This window comes from Myotis daubentonii, chromosome 10 (genome assembly GCF_963259705.1).
Source record: "Myotis daubentonii chromosome 10, mMyoDau2.1, whole genome shotgun sequence".
Classification (NCBI taxonomy): Eukaryota; Metazoa; Chordata; class Mammalia; order Chiroptera; family Vespertilionidae; genus Myotis; species Myotis daubentonii.
In genome coordinates, this window is record NC_081849.1 from 25,601,783 (window position 1) to 25,614,232 (window position 12,450).

Genomic DNA, 12,450 nt, shown 5'->3' on the forward strand with positions numbered 1-12,450 from the left:
TCCATGCTGTGGAGGCTTGTCCCCCAGGCTGGCCCTGGGTCCTCCCCCAGCACCTGCGACAGGAGGTGGCACTTTATTCTCTTGGTGCCTGAGGTGTGAGCACTGTCGTGAGCACTGGGACCCAGGAGGCCTGGCCCCCTATGAAGCAGGCAGCTTCCCCCTGCCTGAGCAGCCTCTAGCTGCAGAGGTGCAACCCTCAGGCAGGTCCTGGCTGCACGCAGGCTCGGGCTGCCCACACCCAAGGTGGCCGGCAGGAGGGCCCTGGCTGAGCTGGAGCGGCCACCTCCACTGCAGGTTTTTCCCACTGTGGCTGTGGGAAGCCGAGATCTTCCCATTAACCATCTGCTTTGCGGGGCCCGCACCCCCAGGCCTTTGAAGGAAGCAATTTTCTAAAGCTAACGGGGTGGGGAGGCGAAGTCCTGAGCAGCATCTACCAGCCATGAAGGGGTCTCTCCCCAGGAAACCAACTGGTGCAGAAGTGGTGGCCCCTGGATCTGCTTCCAGAGGGGCCCTGAGCTTGAGCCTTAACTGATGCCGAAGGACGCCGGCCCCATCCCTCCTGAGATCCAGCAGGTGTTTGAGCCACGACAGGATGGGATGCGTGTGTTCCTCCCCACCCACCTGCCCTGCGCTGGGAAGGGAGAAGCGTTTCCGTGCGGAAGCTGTCTCGGTGCGGCAGGTGGAGGCTGACACACACACCTGGCGCCCACCTGCGTGGGGAGGCCCCCATCCCCAAGTACCAGAGCACAGGGCTCTGTCAGCACCGCACGCAGGAGGGCCTCTGGGGTCCAGCACCACCTCACTGCTCCAAACTCACCCCCCAGCATGAAGTTCCCAGCAGCTCTGCGCTGGCCTCACTATGTCAGGATTACCCTCCCACCCAGGTTGCAGAGAGGGGCACTGAGAAGCCAAGGGTGGCCCCTGCCGTGGCTCCCACAGAAAAGCTAACGGAATGCTGGGTGCTACCTGAGAAACCCATCATGGAGCAGCCACTGAATTAATTGCTTGGGGATGGGGAACACAGGGTCCTCCTTGTCAGTGACCATTTTCTCTCCCACGGCTCCTGTAACAGGCCCCTTCACGTCATCCATCCATGGGATCCTCATTCCAACAGAGTCACCCGCATGTGGACCCAAATGTCCAATCTGACTCTAGGGACCAGTGCCCCAGGATACATGTGGACACACTCACCCCCTCCCCCCAACTCTTACATTTCCTTCCTTCCTTCCTTCCTTCCTTCCTTCCTTCCTTCCTTCCTCCCTCCCTCCCTCCCTCCCCTCCCCTCCCCTCCCCTCCCCTCCCCTCCCCTCCCCTCCCCTCCCCTCCCCTTCCCTTCCCTTCCCTTCCCTTCCCTTTCTTTCCCTTCCCTTCCTTCCTTCCTCCCTTCCTCCCTTCCTTCCTTCCTTCCTTCCTTCCTTCCTTCCTTCCTTCCTTCCTTCCTTCCTTCCTTCCTTCCTTCCTTCCTTCCCTCCAGAAACAACATTCACAGAGACACCTCCCAAGTGAAGGAGAGCACACGCTTGCCCAGTCTCTCTCCCCGGGCATCAGGGCTCTGGGCACCGGACCCGACACACCCTGCCAGGAGCCCAGCGAGAGGAGAGGGGTTCAGTGAAGCAGTAAGAATTGAGGCGAGTTAGCAGAACTTCCTGGTCCTGCGTCTTTAGGCACCAGCATTTGGGTGGGGCACTGCAGTGGGAAAGGGTGAGGATTTGCTGTGGGTTTTAGAAAATAGCGCAGATGCCCATGTGTCTCGGATGGCTTAGCTGACGCCAGCTTAGAGGCCAGACGGATGGATTAGCGGCCTCTGGAGGTCCTCCCAACCCTATGTTGCCACGGTTCCCCAGACACAGCACAGACACACAGAAGCCTTCCTGTCCGGGGCCAGGATCAACAAGCAGACACGCACCGTTGCCTCACTAGTATTATCCTCACACGCAGCCCTAGCAGCAGCCAACACTGACTGGGGCCGGCACTGCACTCAGAGGCTTTTCACGCATCCCAAGGCAGGTACTATTATCTCCACTTTATGGGCAAGAAGACGGAGGCACAGAAAGGTTAAGTAACTTGACCAAGGTCACACAGCTGGAACTCAGCAGCTCCAGGACTCCACGTCAGGTGTGTCTGATGCTGACCCAGGAGCCACACCGCCTCTCTCAGCACGGGTCTCTTTGGAGCCTGGGGCTCCCTGCTAGGATTTCCCAGGAAGAAAGCGTACTAAACAGGCAGGCAGTTCATAACTGGGTCTAAGTACAGCTGGCCCTACGTGGCGTGCCCTTGTTTATATAGGCTATGCGATCTATTCGTGGAACATTCAAATAAAATGTCACCCTGCTCCCCCGTAGGTGCCAGAGCTCATTTTTCTCTATTCTTTCCTCCTCCCTCCATCACTGACCCAGATCCCTCACACCTCAGGTAGTCAGCAAAAAGCACAGGCACGGAACAGAGGGAAGGGCAGAGCCTGGGGGCACAACAAAGGCAATGGCAAGACCTTGAACCACACAGACTCAGACTAAAACCTCCGCACTGCAGATAGGATACCTCCACGTCCACCCTCAGCTACTCAAAAGACCCCCCAGGCTGTCAGATGGCAGCAGACTGCAGCCCTTCTCTGCTTACTGCTCACTAAGTGGCCACGAAGGAGATACCCTGGGCCCCCAGGAGCTGTGCGTGCCTTCTCCCTGAACCCTGGCTCCACCATCGAGTAAGAGGTGCTTCCAACCACTCACAGGACAGCCCTGGGTGGGCCGCCACTCACCCAGGTCCATATCTGCAGCCTTGGGCCGGTGGGAGCAGGGCACGTTCTTAAAGATGGCATCCAGAATCTTCTCCTTGACCTGAGTGATGGTGTCACAGTTGAGGATCTTCACTGGGACCTCAGGGCTGTTGGCGTTGTCTGGGTTGACACAGCTCAGGACCTGGGGGAGGGGGAGAGAACCACATGGGGTGGGCAGCAGGAAGAGCTTGGAGGGTCCCTGCAGCATCCCGGGCCCCTGTCCTGACCAGCTCCCCCTCTGCGGGCTGGACCGGAGGGGGCTGGGGAGAGCCCGGCCCAACTGTGTCCCCACCAAGCCCTCTGTCCTTCTAGTCCTACGAGCAGCAGGAAGGCGCTGTGACTTCAGGGTCATTGCAGGAGTAGGGCTGCACACTGAACAATCTGATTTTTTTTTTCAGAGAGAACCATGTCCAAGTAGAAGGAGGCAGTGAGGGGAAATCTGCATGAGATTGGACACTAATGCATACATGCGTGCACTCTCCACACACACACACACACACACACACACACACACACACACACAACGTGCAGAGGTACCTTCTCAAGTGCACACCCAGACTCTCACCCACCGCTGACCGCCTCCCCCCCCTCCCCATCTGTGTGTGTCAGTCTGTCTTCCTTGTCCTCCCTCTCACACACACTCACACTAATGTGGATCTGGTGCCTTTCTCTCAAGTTTTCATAAGCTTTGGGTTTATGAGGGTTTGGGGCTCATAAAACATTTCAGGTTCAGGCCACCCGAGACCCCTGAAACCTTGTGTGAGGGAGAGAGGCTACCCTGGCTCAGGACCTCAACCTCTCCTTTTGGAACTAGTCAGAAAAGTGAAGGCTCTGCTTAAAGCACCAAACTGTATCTTTTCCTTTAAAAACTTCTGGGATGTTTCCAGAGGCCTTTCTTCCCTTGCTGTTTCCAGAGGCTCGCTCTGCATGGCTGAGGCTGTGGGGATCCTGGGGGACCACAGTGGAGCGGGCGCATGCTGTGGGGCACAGGGGCTGTCCAGTGGCCATGCCACTCTGGGCACCTGTACCCTCCCTCCAACCCTGCTGCCCGAGCCCCTGTGCTTCTCCTCTGAACTCTCACTGCACCCCCCACCCCAACCATTTCCCAATTGCACGTCTGGTTTGCAGACTCAGACAACGACCTTCCCCCCCTCACCCCCTCACCCCCTCACCCCCTCACCCCCTCACCCTCACTCCATGTGGTGGCAATCAGAACCCTGGCCCCTGGATGCCTGCCTTTCATTAGCAACCAGACTGCTATGAGCTCAAATAGGAACATGCTTATTCCATTAAGAAGAAGAAAAAAACCCTCCTAAATCTGTAAAACCAAAACTCTCATTCTCAAAATGTCCTAAACGGAGAACAATGGTGGAAGGAACTCTGAACCATGTGCCGCTCTGAGTGCCCTCGCCAGCCGCTCTGTCCTTTAAAAGCCTCTGGACCCTCCCTGCCCCCTCAGCGGCCAAGCACAGCCTGCTGCTCCGTGCCCTGGCCTCCCTGCTGTCCTGTGTTCCGGGCCTGCCCCGGGCAGCGATGCAGCCTGTTCTGGGCCTCCTCCGCCAAGAGACCAAGAGGAGAGGGCTCATGGGGGCCCTGGGAGAGCTCCATGGAGCTTAGGGCAGGCAGAGAAGCAGCAGTGGCCCCACTGAGGGACAGGATTCCCAGCCACCGGCCAAGCCACAGCTCCAGCCAGAAGTTTCCTTCCCACCACCACTCCCATGACCCTTGGCTAGTTTCTAAGGAAACTTCCTGGTGTGTTTTTCCTGCTGGGTGAGGGTTTTTGTTAAAATGCAGACTCTGATTCCGGAGGTCTAGGATGGGGCTTGCAATTCTGCATTGTAGCAGGCTCTTGGGTGAGCATCTAGCAGGCTACCAGGTGAGCATCTAGCAGGCTCCCAGGGGATGCAGATGGGCACTCCCAGCAGCAGGGCCCTAGTCTAAGTTCTAGTATCAATACAATTAATCACTCAGCACTGAAGAGGGGCAGCTGCTATAAAGCAATATGTCCTCAAGCCAGTCAGCAGCTGTCTCATTCTTTGTGGTTATCCCTTCTGCCAAGAACAAGGTCACCATCAGTTGGCCCAAAGCACCCTGGGCTCCCCCAGCCACTGCCGAATCCCACGACCTCCTATCTTTTTGTGACCCCTTGCTGCTGTCTAACACTTTCTTCCTTTCCGGTCCTCACCAGCCTTGGGGCTACTCCCACTTCTGTGCGTGGGAGTTTCCGTTCACTGGCCTAAAGGTGGGTATTAAGTCTCCCTGCAGCCAAATTTCTTCTCTGGGTAAAACAATTGTAATTTCTTCCCCCATTCCCCACAGAGCCTCTTCCCAGGGTTTCCACCTTCCTGGATGCTCTTCCCTGACCCCCTCCGACTTCCCCACGTGCTGTGTAAGCGAGCCTGAGCCAGCTGTGCTAACGATACCTTAACCTATGGAATAGAAGGACCCTGTGGTTTGGGCACAGGGCATTCTTACAGCTCATTGTGTTGGATGCAATATTGGGGAGCCACTGATGAGATGGGAAAGGAAGGGAGTGAAGGGGGAGAGATCCAGCAGAGATGTTTCAATAGTAGTTCCGGCTCATTAAGAAGTCTCTTCAAGTCTCTGTTTTTGGAAGGATTTTTCCCCTTTCCCATTTTAATAGGAGCCTCTAACGCTCTCCTCCAGAGCAGACCAGGCCTGCAGGAAGCAGGGGCCCTGGCCCCACACTACCTCTTTAAAGCTTAGCAACTGAGCCAATCCTGGCGAGTCTGTGGGATGCTGTTGGGCTTCCCAGGGCCTCTGAAGATGGAGTAACAGGTGCATCATGGTCACATCACTCTCAGACAGCAGGAATGGCTTCGTTCAGAGCAGCAGGGACAGTCCCCCCAGCTGGCCTCTGTGTCTGGGACTCTCCCTGGCTCGCCGACCCTCACGTCTGGCTCTGCCATGCCCAGCCTGGCCTGCCAGGTGCCCCATCCCCCCACAGTGCATGTTAAATCTTCTGTTCTCTGTCTTTCCTTCTTGGTCACCCCATGAGCATCACCCCCCAGCACTCAACATTTTTCTTATTTTCTCAGTCCCTTTCCACTTCCTGCCCCCTTCCCTACGGAAGGCCTGGTGGGAAGATCACAACTCTTTCCTAAAATGCCTGAGAGAGGGCTCCCTGGCCTGGAGGGAGCGGGCAGCCAGCGGTCAGGCTGGGTGGCAGCGAGGCAAGGTGGCAGGGAGCACTTGCCCCGGGCTCAGCGCCTCCCCCTCCTGTCCCATTCCATCCTCTGCACAATTTCGGGGCTGCATACTATTGTCATCTCTGCTTTAGTATCGTCTAGTATTATCCCCATTTTTTTTTCAGATACAGAAACACAGACTTGGAGAGATTGAGACTAAGATGAACCCAAACCACCCTGCTAGTCGGAAGCGGAGTCAGGGCTCCAAGCCGGGTCTGCCTGTTTCCAAGCCCCGGGCTCCTACAAGCTGAGCTTTGCTGTCTCCGAGGTCTCTGTCAGGAGGTGAGGTCTAACCTCCACGGAGGGCATCCCCACCTTCCCTGGACAACGCCTCCACCACTAGGCTCTCCTGGCCTCACGTTCCACAGCTCGGGGCACGTCGGATTTGACTTGAACCAGTGGGCACAGGTGGGCCTCAGAACCACGGGAAACTCTTCCCGGGTTCCGCTCCTTCGTGCCCCCACCTGCTCTCTGCATGGAGGTGTCCACTCTCCTCGCTGGGAGAATGGGTGAGAAAGAAAGCGTTCCTTCAGGGGGGTCAGTCAGACAGCAGTTGGCAGGGGCTCAGGACTCCACGGTTCAGGGCACTGGCCCGGGAGCCCACTAGACTTTGCTGGAGTGTTGCTCAGGTGTGTCTGAGCTACTGGTCCCCGATCCAGGTGCCCCGGAGTGGTGGCACAGAGGACATCTGGGGTGACCGGCACAGGGGGAGCAGCTGGCTGGCCCCTTGCAGTGAGCAAACCTGGAGAGGTGGCTTTTCAGCATTTCCCCCGTCCCCTCTGCTGGGCAGGGGCTGGGCAGACCAAAGCCCGCTGCCCCGGGCCCAGGGAAAGGCTGTGGGGCTGCTTACCAGGGTTTTGTAGTCGATCTGCTGGCGGATGAGCTTGTCCTCACTCAGGGAGTAGCGGGCCTCACCCGTGATGGCATCAATGGGCCCCTTCTCCATCTGCTGCTTGATGGCGCAGAAGAGCGAGAAGAGGGGCTCCCCGGCACACTCCTGGTGAGGAGAACAACCATGCTGGGCGGCCGCTGGACCACAGGTGAGCGGGGCCAGGCTCCCACGGCCCCTGCCTCTCCAGAGGGCTGCTGACTGCAACTCGGGTTCGCTTCTCTCCTCCTGCTCCCACCTGCTTTACTCTTGGGTTTTCCACTCCCGCCTTCAGAGGTACGGCTCCCTGGGCTCCTTTGCCCACACTGTCCTCTCCCATCTGCCCTGTCCCGCCGCCGTCCTGCAGCTCTTCTTCTCTTCCTGCCTCTCACCCCCTCTCTGGTCCTTTGCCCCATCCCCCTCCACCCGCTTTCTCTGCAGCCCCCTCTTCAGACCGAGGTCAGTCCTCAGTGCTGTGACCTCCTCAGCAAACAAGTCAGTAATTGGATATCGGGCAGCTCTTCCAAATCGCAGGCATGTCATCACTTATGTGCTGGCAAGGCAGCTGCTGTACCTGCCTGGGACCCTTCTCGGCCTCAGCCACTCTGGGGCTGGGAGAGGCAGGAGGGAGAGGAAGAGGGAAAGCAGGGAAGTGGGGGTGAATTGTTTTTAGCTGAATGGCTCCTGCAGGGACCTCTCAGAGGCTCATCTCCGCTCGCCCCGGAGAAAGCAGCCTGCGGGACCTGTCCCTTGAGCTGGGACTGGCTGCGAGGCTGTCTCCGACATGTCAGGAGCCCGTTCCCTCAGTGATGAGGGGAACTGTGTTTCTTTGGGGTACTAACAGCCAGGCCCCTGGGGGTATAGACTTGGGGGCCATGAGGGAAATGGGGCAGGCTGGGGAGGAGGCAGGTTGGTGCCCAGGCTGGTGGGGAAACGGGGGCAAGGCCAGAGATACCCCACAGCCAAGCGTACCTTGAGGAACTTGTAGAGCAGGAAGGTGAACCAATTGGTCAACATCTTCTCGGCCACTGACTCAGTCCTGTCACCCGCCACCGAGCAGGCCAGCAGGGGAAGACAAAGACAGAAGCAGCCAGTCAGACCCCAGGACTGGGGAGGCAGGGGAAGGAGTCTGCATGGGTCTTGCTGCTTAAGGTTTTTGGATCAAATCCTGAGATCCTAAAGAATACCGAGTCCACAGACTCCTAGATACCCCGTAGCGATACGACAAGCTCTGCCTGCGAGGCTGGGAGACACTGCTCTGGGCCCAGGCTCCTGGCGGGTTTTGGTGGGAACAGGTTAGCAGTGCTGGGCACTGTCTGGGATGATGAAAACATTCTCTCTGCTATCCAGTAGCCACCAGGCATATGCCTACAGGGCAGTTGAAATGCGGCCAGAGCATCTGAGGAGCTGAATTTGCATTTTATTTACCTTTAATTAATTTAGATTTTATAAGTCACATGTGGCTCGTAGGGATCACATTGGGCCTTAGAGAACTTTATAGTTCATTTGGGTGAGAAAAGAAAAACAAAAAACCTGGGAGTTTCTAATTTGGCAGACGATAGAAAGGAAGTTGGCAGGAGCAGGGGGTGCTGGCAAAAAGGCCAGATTGGACTGACCCTTTCACCTAAGCTGGACGCAGAGCTGTCAGCAGCTTGTGCCTCGCTCTTCCCAAGAGATGCCAGAATGGTCCCCTTTCAAAGGCTTCCATGCTCTTTGGAACTCCCTCTGGGAACCCTCCTGGTGTTTCATGTACAATGATAGAAAGTTCCTTCTTGAGTCTAACTTGCATCTTTCATGCCTCTACCCAAGTCCATTTATTCTTTTACGTTGGAAGTGAAGACACAGCAGCAGTGTTACTGGCCAAAGGCCACTTTTGGTTGCATCCACTTAGAGAAAACAGACTACACTCAACCTTGCACTAAGCGTGTGTGGCCAGCTCCAAAGAGAAACCAGCCCATCCAGGCATGGCTACATAGATTTGAAAGTCGCAAGGCACCTGAAGATACTAATAACTAAAATCCCAAGGCAGCTGGGCAGTTGTCGGCACACAATGAAGGTGAGAGGAGAAAAGAAGTAAGACTGTTGAAAGGAGTGGGGCAGCCAAGGGCAAGAAGAAGAAAGGCGGCGAAGGCAGGCAGAGCGGAGAGAGGGCATCTGAGAGAGAGAGAGCAGAAAACGAGAGCAGGAGACACAGGCATAGGGCAAGACCACGCCTGGAAATGTCCCCGGGAGCTCTGGCAGGCCTGGCCACGCCAGCATTATGCCGGTGGGGAGCTGCGTGGTGGAAGCAAAACAAAAATCCAAGTGATCCACTGTGCTGTTGCCAAAGCTATGTGGCTGCTCCTGCGTGTAGCAACCTTTGCAGCTGCCCAGGCCAAGGCCCACTGCATCCGAGAAAGCCTGGGATCAGCGCTCTGAAAGCCACATCTATGCACGGGACCAAGCAGGAGGTCCTGTCCTAGACCGAGAACAAGGACGGGAGGCAGCCGGTAAATGGTGGTCCAAGCGGAGGACCGGACGTGGGTCCTCTGTCTACTCTGTAGATTCTACGGGAAGGCAAAAGACACTGGAATAACAGCCTAACGGAGAAGAGGCCTTCGAGTGCATGGAAAGTGCCAATGGCAGCGTGGATAGAGTCAGAGGGTCTAACTCCTATAAGGTGGAAGCCACAGGACCTGGCTACCAATTCACATGTGACCACTGGGGTTTCAAGGGTCCAGGATGAGGCACCAGTCATGCAAGCAGTGGACCCCGGACTGTGCAGAGCCTAGAACAGGTGCCAGGAAATCCTTGCTGCGATGCATCAGGCAAGTTGCCGTTGAAGGGTTTTAATTCACACACGGGCTGGGCCACACTTCTCAAACGTTACTACGCATTCAGATCACCTCGGTGTCTCATTGGAATGCAGACTCTGCCCCACCGAGTGTGGGAAGGGACCCGGGATGCTGGCTGCATCTCCAATAGCTCTCTGGTGATATTTAATTTTATTTACTTTTAATTAATTTGGATTTAAATAGTCACGTGTGGCTCATACTGATCACAAGCAGATAGATAGCAGTGCAAGTGGCTTGGGGCTCAAACCTCCCATCTTGAGATGGTGGGGTGGGTTCCCAGAGCGGCCTTGGGGTATCTCTCCTAATTCAAGTTCTGATTTGGACAAAGCCAGGGGATGGAAAATGACCTCTAAAGATCCCACAAGAAAAGAATTCCAATAAAAAGGGGCAAAATCAGGGAAGCAAAAGGGCAGAGAGAGAATGATGGAGAGCAGATATAGGGGCAGATGAAACACAACCAGGTGAGCAGTTGGGCCGTGGCCAGTTTCATGAGGGGCAGGTTCTTTAAGGAAAGTGTGGGATGCACCCAGCCTTTGAGCAAGTAGGTCCCTGACCTTGGAGGACTTGGCTACTCCTTCCGGGAGCTCTGCCCTGGTCTCCTTGGCAGGCAAAGCCCAGGCCTGGTGGGTGGGGGTACGGACCCTCTGACCTGCGCCGCCCCGGCCACCCGCGGCCGCCTCTCACCTCCGAAGCAGCAGCTTGGGGTGGTTCTTGCTCTCCAGGTTCTTGTCGATGAGGTCGGCCAGCAGCTGCTTCAGCACGTCGGTGGCGTACTCCAGCTTGCTCTGCAGCACCGTCATGATGAGCGAGGCCACGTTGCCCCGGTCACGCATGGAGAAGCTGCGCTGAGACTCGAGCGTGCGGATGAAGGACAGCAGGAACACCTTGTTGTTGATGAGCTGGGCAAAGAGCTTCAGGCCTTTCTCCACGCGCTCCTGCCGGTAGCCCGGTACCTGCAGAGGAGGCCGGGTTCTGACTGCCACCTGTGAGGGCGAGGCTGGCAGGGCCCGGTCATGCCCCCACAGAATGGGCTGTGCACACTGCTGACCATCCCACCCCGCCACTTACCCTCTGCAGCCTGGCTAATGCTGCCACATCCCTATCTAGTGCCAGGCACTGTGCCAGGTAGCTACTTAGCCTCCGTCACAGCCCACGTGTGGGTCACTGTCTCTAGAGATGAACCAAGCAAAGCACAGAGAGAACATCACTGAATAATGGTGACACTGGGGTAGGAACCCGCATCTGCCCGTTCAGCGGCCTCAGCTCTTCCCTGATGGTGCTGTGGAGTTGAGGAGGCACCCCACACCACAGCTGCCCACCATCGCAGCCCTGGTGGGAACTCCGGGACATGGGCTGCTGTGGGTTGCACCCTGGCTGATGGTTCACAGGCCTGAGCCTTTGCTGACCTAATGCTGGCCCATCTCCAGACCCGCGGGTCCTACTGGCAGGCCAGTGGCCTCACAGCTAGGACTTTGGGTTCCACATGGGCTCTGACACCACCCCCTGGGCAAGCTCAGGCAAGTCCTTTACTTCTGCAGGGCGGGGGGGGGGGGGGGTAAGTTCATGAACCTGTAAGAATGGGAAGATTCAGCCCAACAGTCTCTCAGGCATTCCCTAACTCTAGCATCGATACCTAGCATCCTGAGACACTGCTTCATCCTGGGGAAGGGGAGGGAATAAGGTTTTATCTTCCTGCCTGCATCTTCTGTCCATTGGGAGACCCATGCAAAGGTTGAAGGGTGTACCATCCACTCAGCAAGCATGAGCCCGTGGCTGAACCAGCCAGGGAAGACGCCGCTGTGAGACGCACAAGGGTGGGCACAGCCAGATAACCGGCAGCAATAGCACAGCTCGAGGATGCACCTTGCAGATACTGGATGAAAAAAAGTCAGACCTCAAAGAGGGCAGACTGTATCATACCGTTTAGATAAAGATTTTTTAAAATAAATAAAATTAATCCATGGTGGCAGGAAAATGTTTTTTCTGGGTGTGGCTGTGATGGAAGAGGCACGAGGAATCCTTGGGGGAGGGGGGGGCGGATTCTGGCTGTGATCTGCATGGTGGCTGGACGGCTGTGCTCACTCAGGGGAACAGAGCCCTGTTCAGACCACGTGTACGTAGCTCTGTGTAAATACTCCCATTAGAACAAGATGTTTACTGAAACATAAGGCACAGCCTCTGCCCTGGAGGGGAAGCTGCCTGAGAGCACAGGGCAGGGCATCTCTCGAGGGCTGGGGTGCAGGAGGTGGGAGCTGGAGGCGCCATCCAGGCCACATTTTGAGGGCCATGTCTCACCCATGGCTCAGATGCCTCAGGTCTTTGGGAAGAATTGTCATGTATGTAGAATGACAGTGTGGCTCAGTTTCAGAGTCGGTCAGCTGGGGTCCACTCTGTTGCAGACATTTACCAGTTGTGGGGCCCCAAATAGAGCCAGTTTCTTCATCAACAAAGCTAAGGTGTCACAGCTAATGTGTCTATGGCTCTCACTCTATGCTGAGCATGGCATACTGATCCACTGACCCCACACCACACCCTATAAGAGTTGGACCGTATTGCCCTGGGCCCCATGAGGCTAAGGGACTTCCCTGAGATCCCCAGACAGAGAGGAGTGTCAGAGCCAGGCTGTGAACCGGGATGTGCGTCGGCGCCACATCCTGCCATCTCCTGGGAGCAGGGAAAGTCCTGAGGTGTGAAAAGCCTGCAGTGTCCGCCTGACACACAGTCGAGTGGCGGAGTGGCAGCAGTCTTATCCTGCTTTACCCTAGA

At 56.5% G+C, this 12,450-nt stretch overlaps 1 protein-coding gene across 1 annotated transcript in view; it reads right to left on the bottom strand.

Moving 5' to 3' along the window:
- PLXNA4 (plexin A4) overlaps positions 1-12,450 on the bottom strand; it is a 416,580-nt gene that overhangs the window by 30,684 nt on the left and 373,446 nt on the right. The window contains exons 22-25 of the mRNA XM_059711811.1: positions 10,369-10,637; positions 7,823-7,889; positions 6,833-6,979; positions 2,756-2,915 (exon numbers count right to left, since the gene is read on the bottom strand). Coding sequence (XP_059567794.1) covers positions 2,756-2,915; positions 6,833-6,979; positions 7,823-7,889; positions 10,369-10,637 — 643 coding nt within the window. The remainder of the gene's footprint in view (positions 1-2,755; positions 2,916-6,832; positions 6,980-7,822; positions 7,890-10,368; positions 10,638-12,450) is intronic.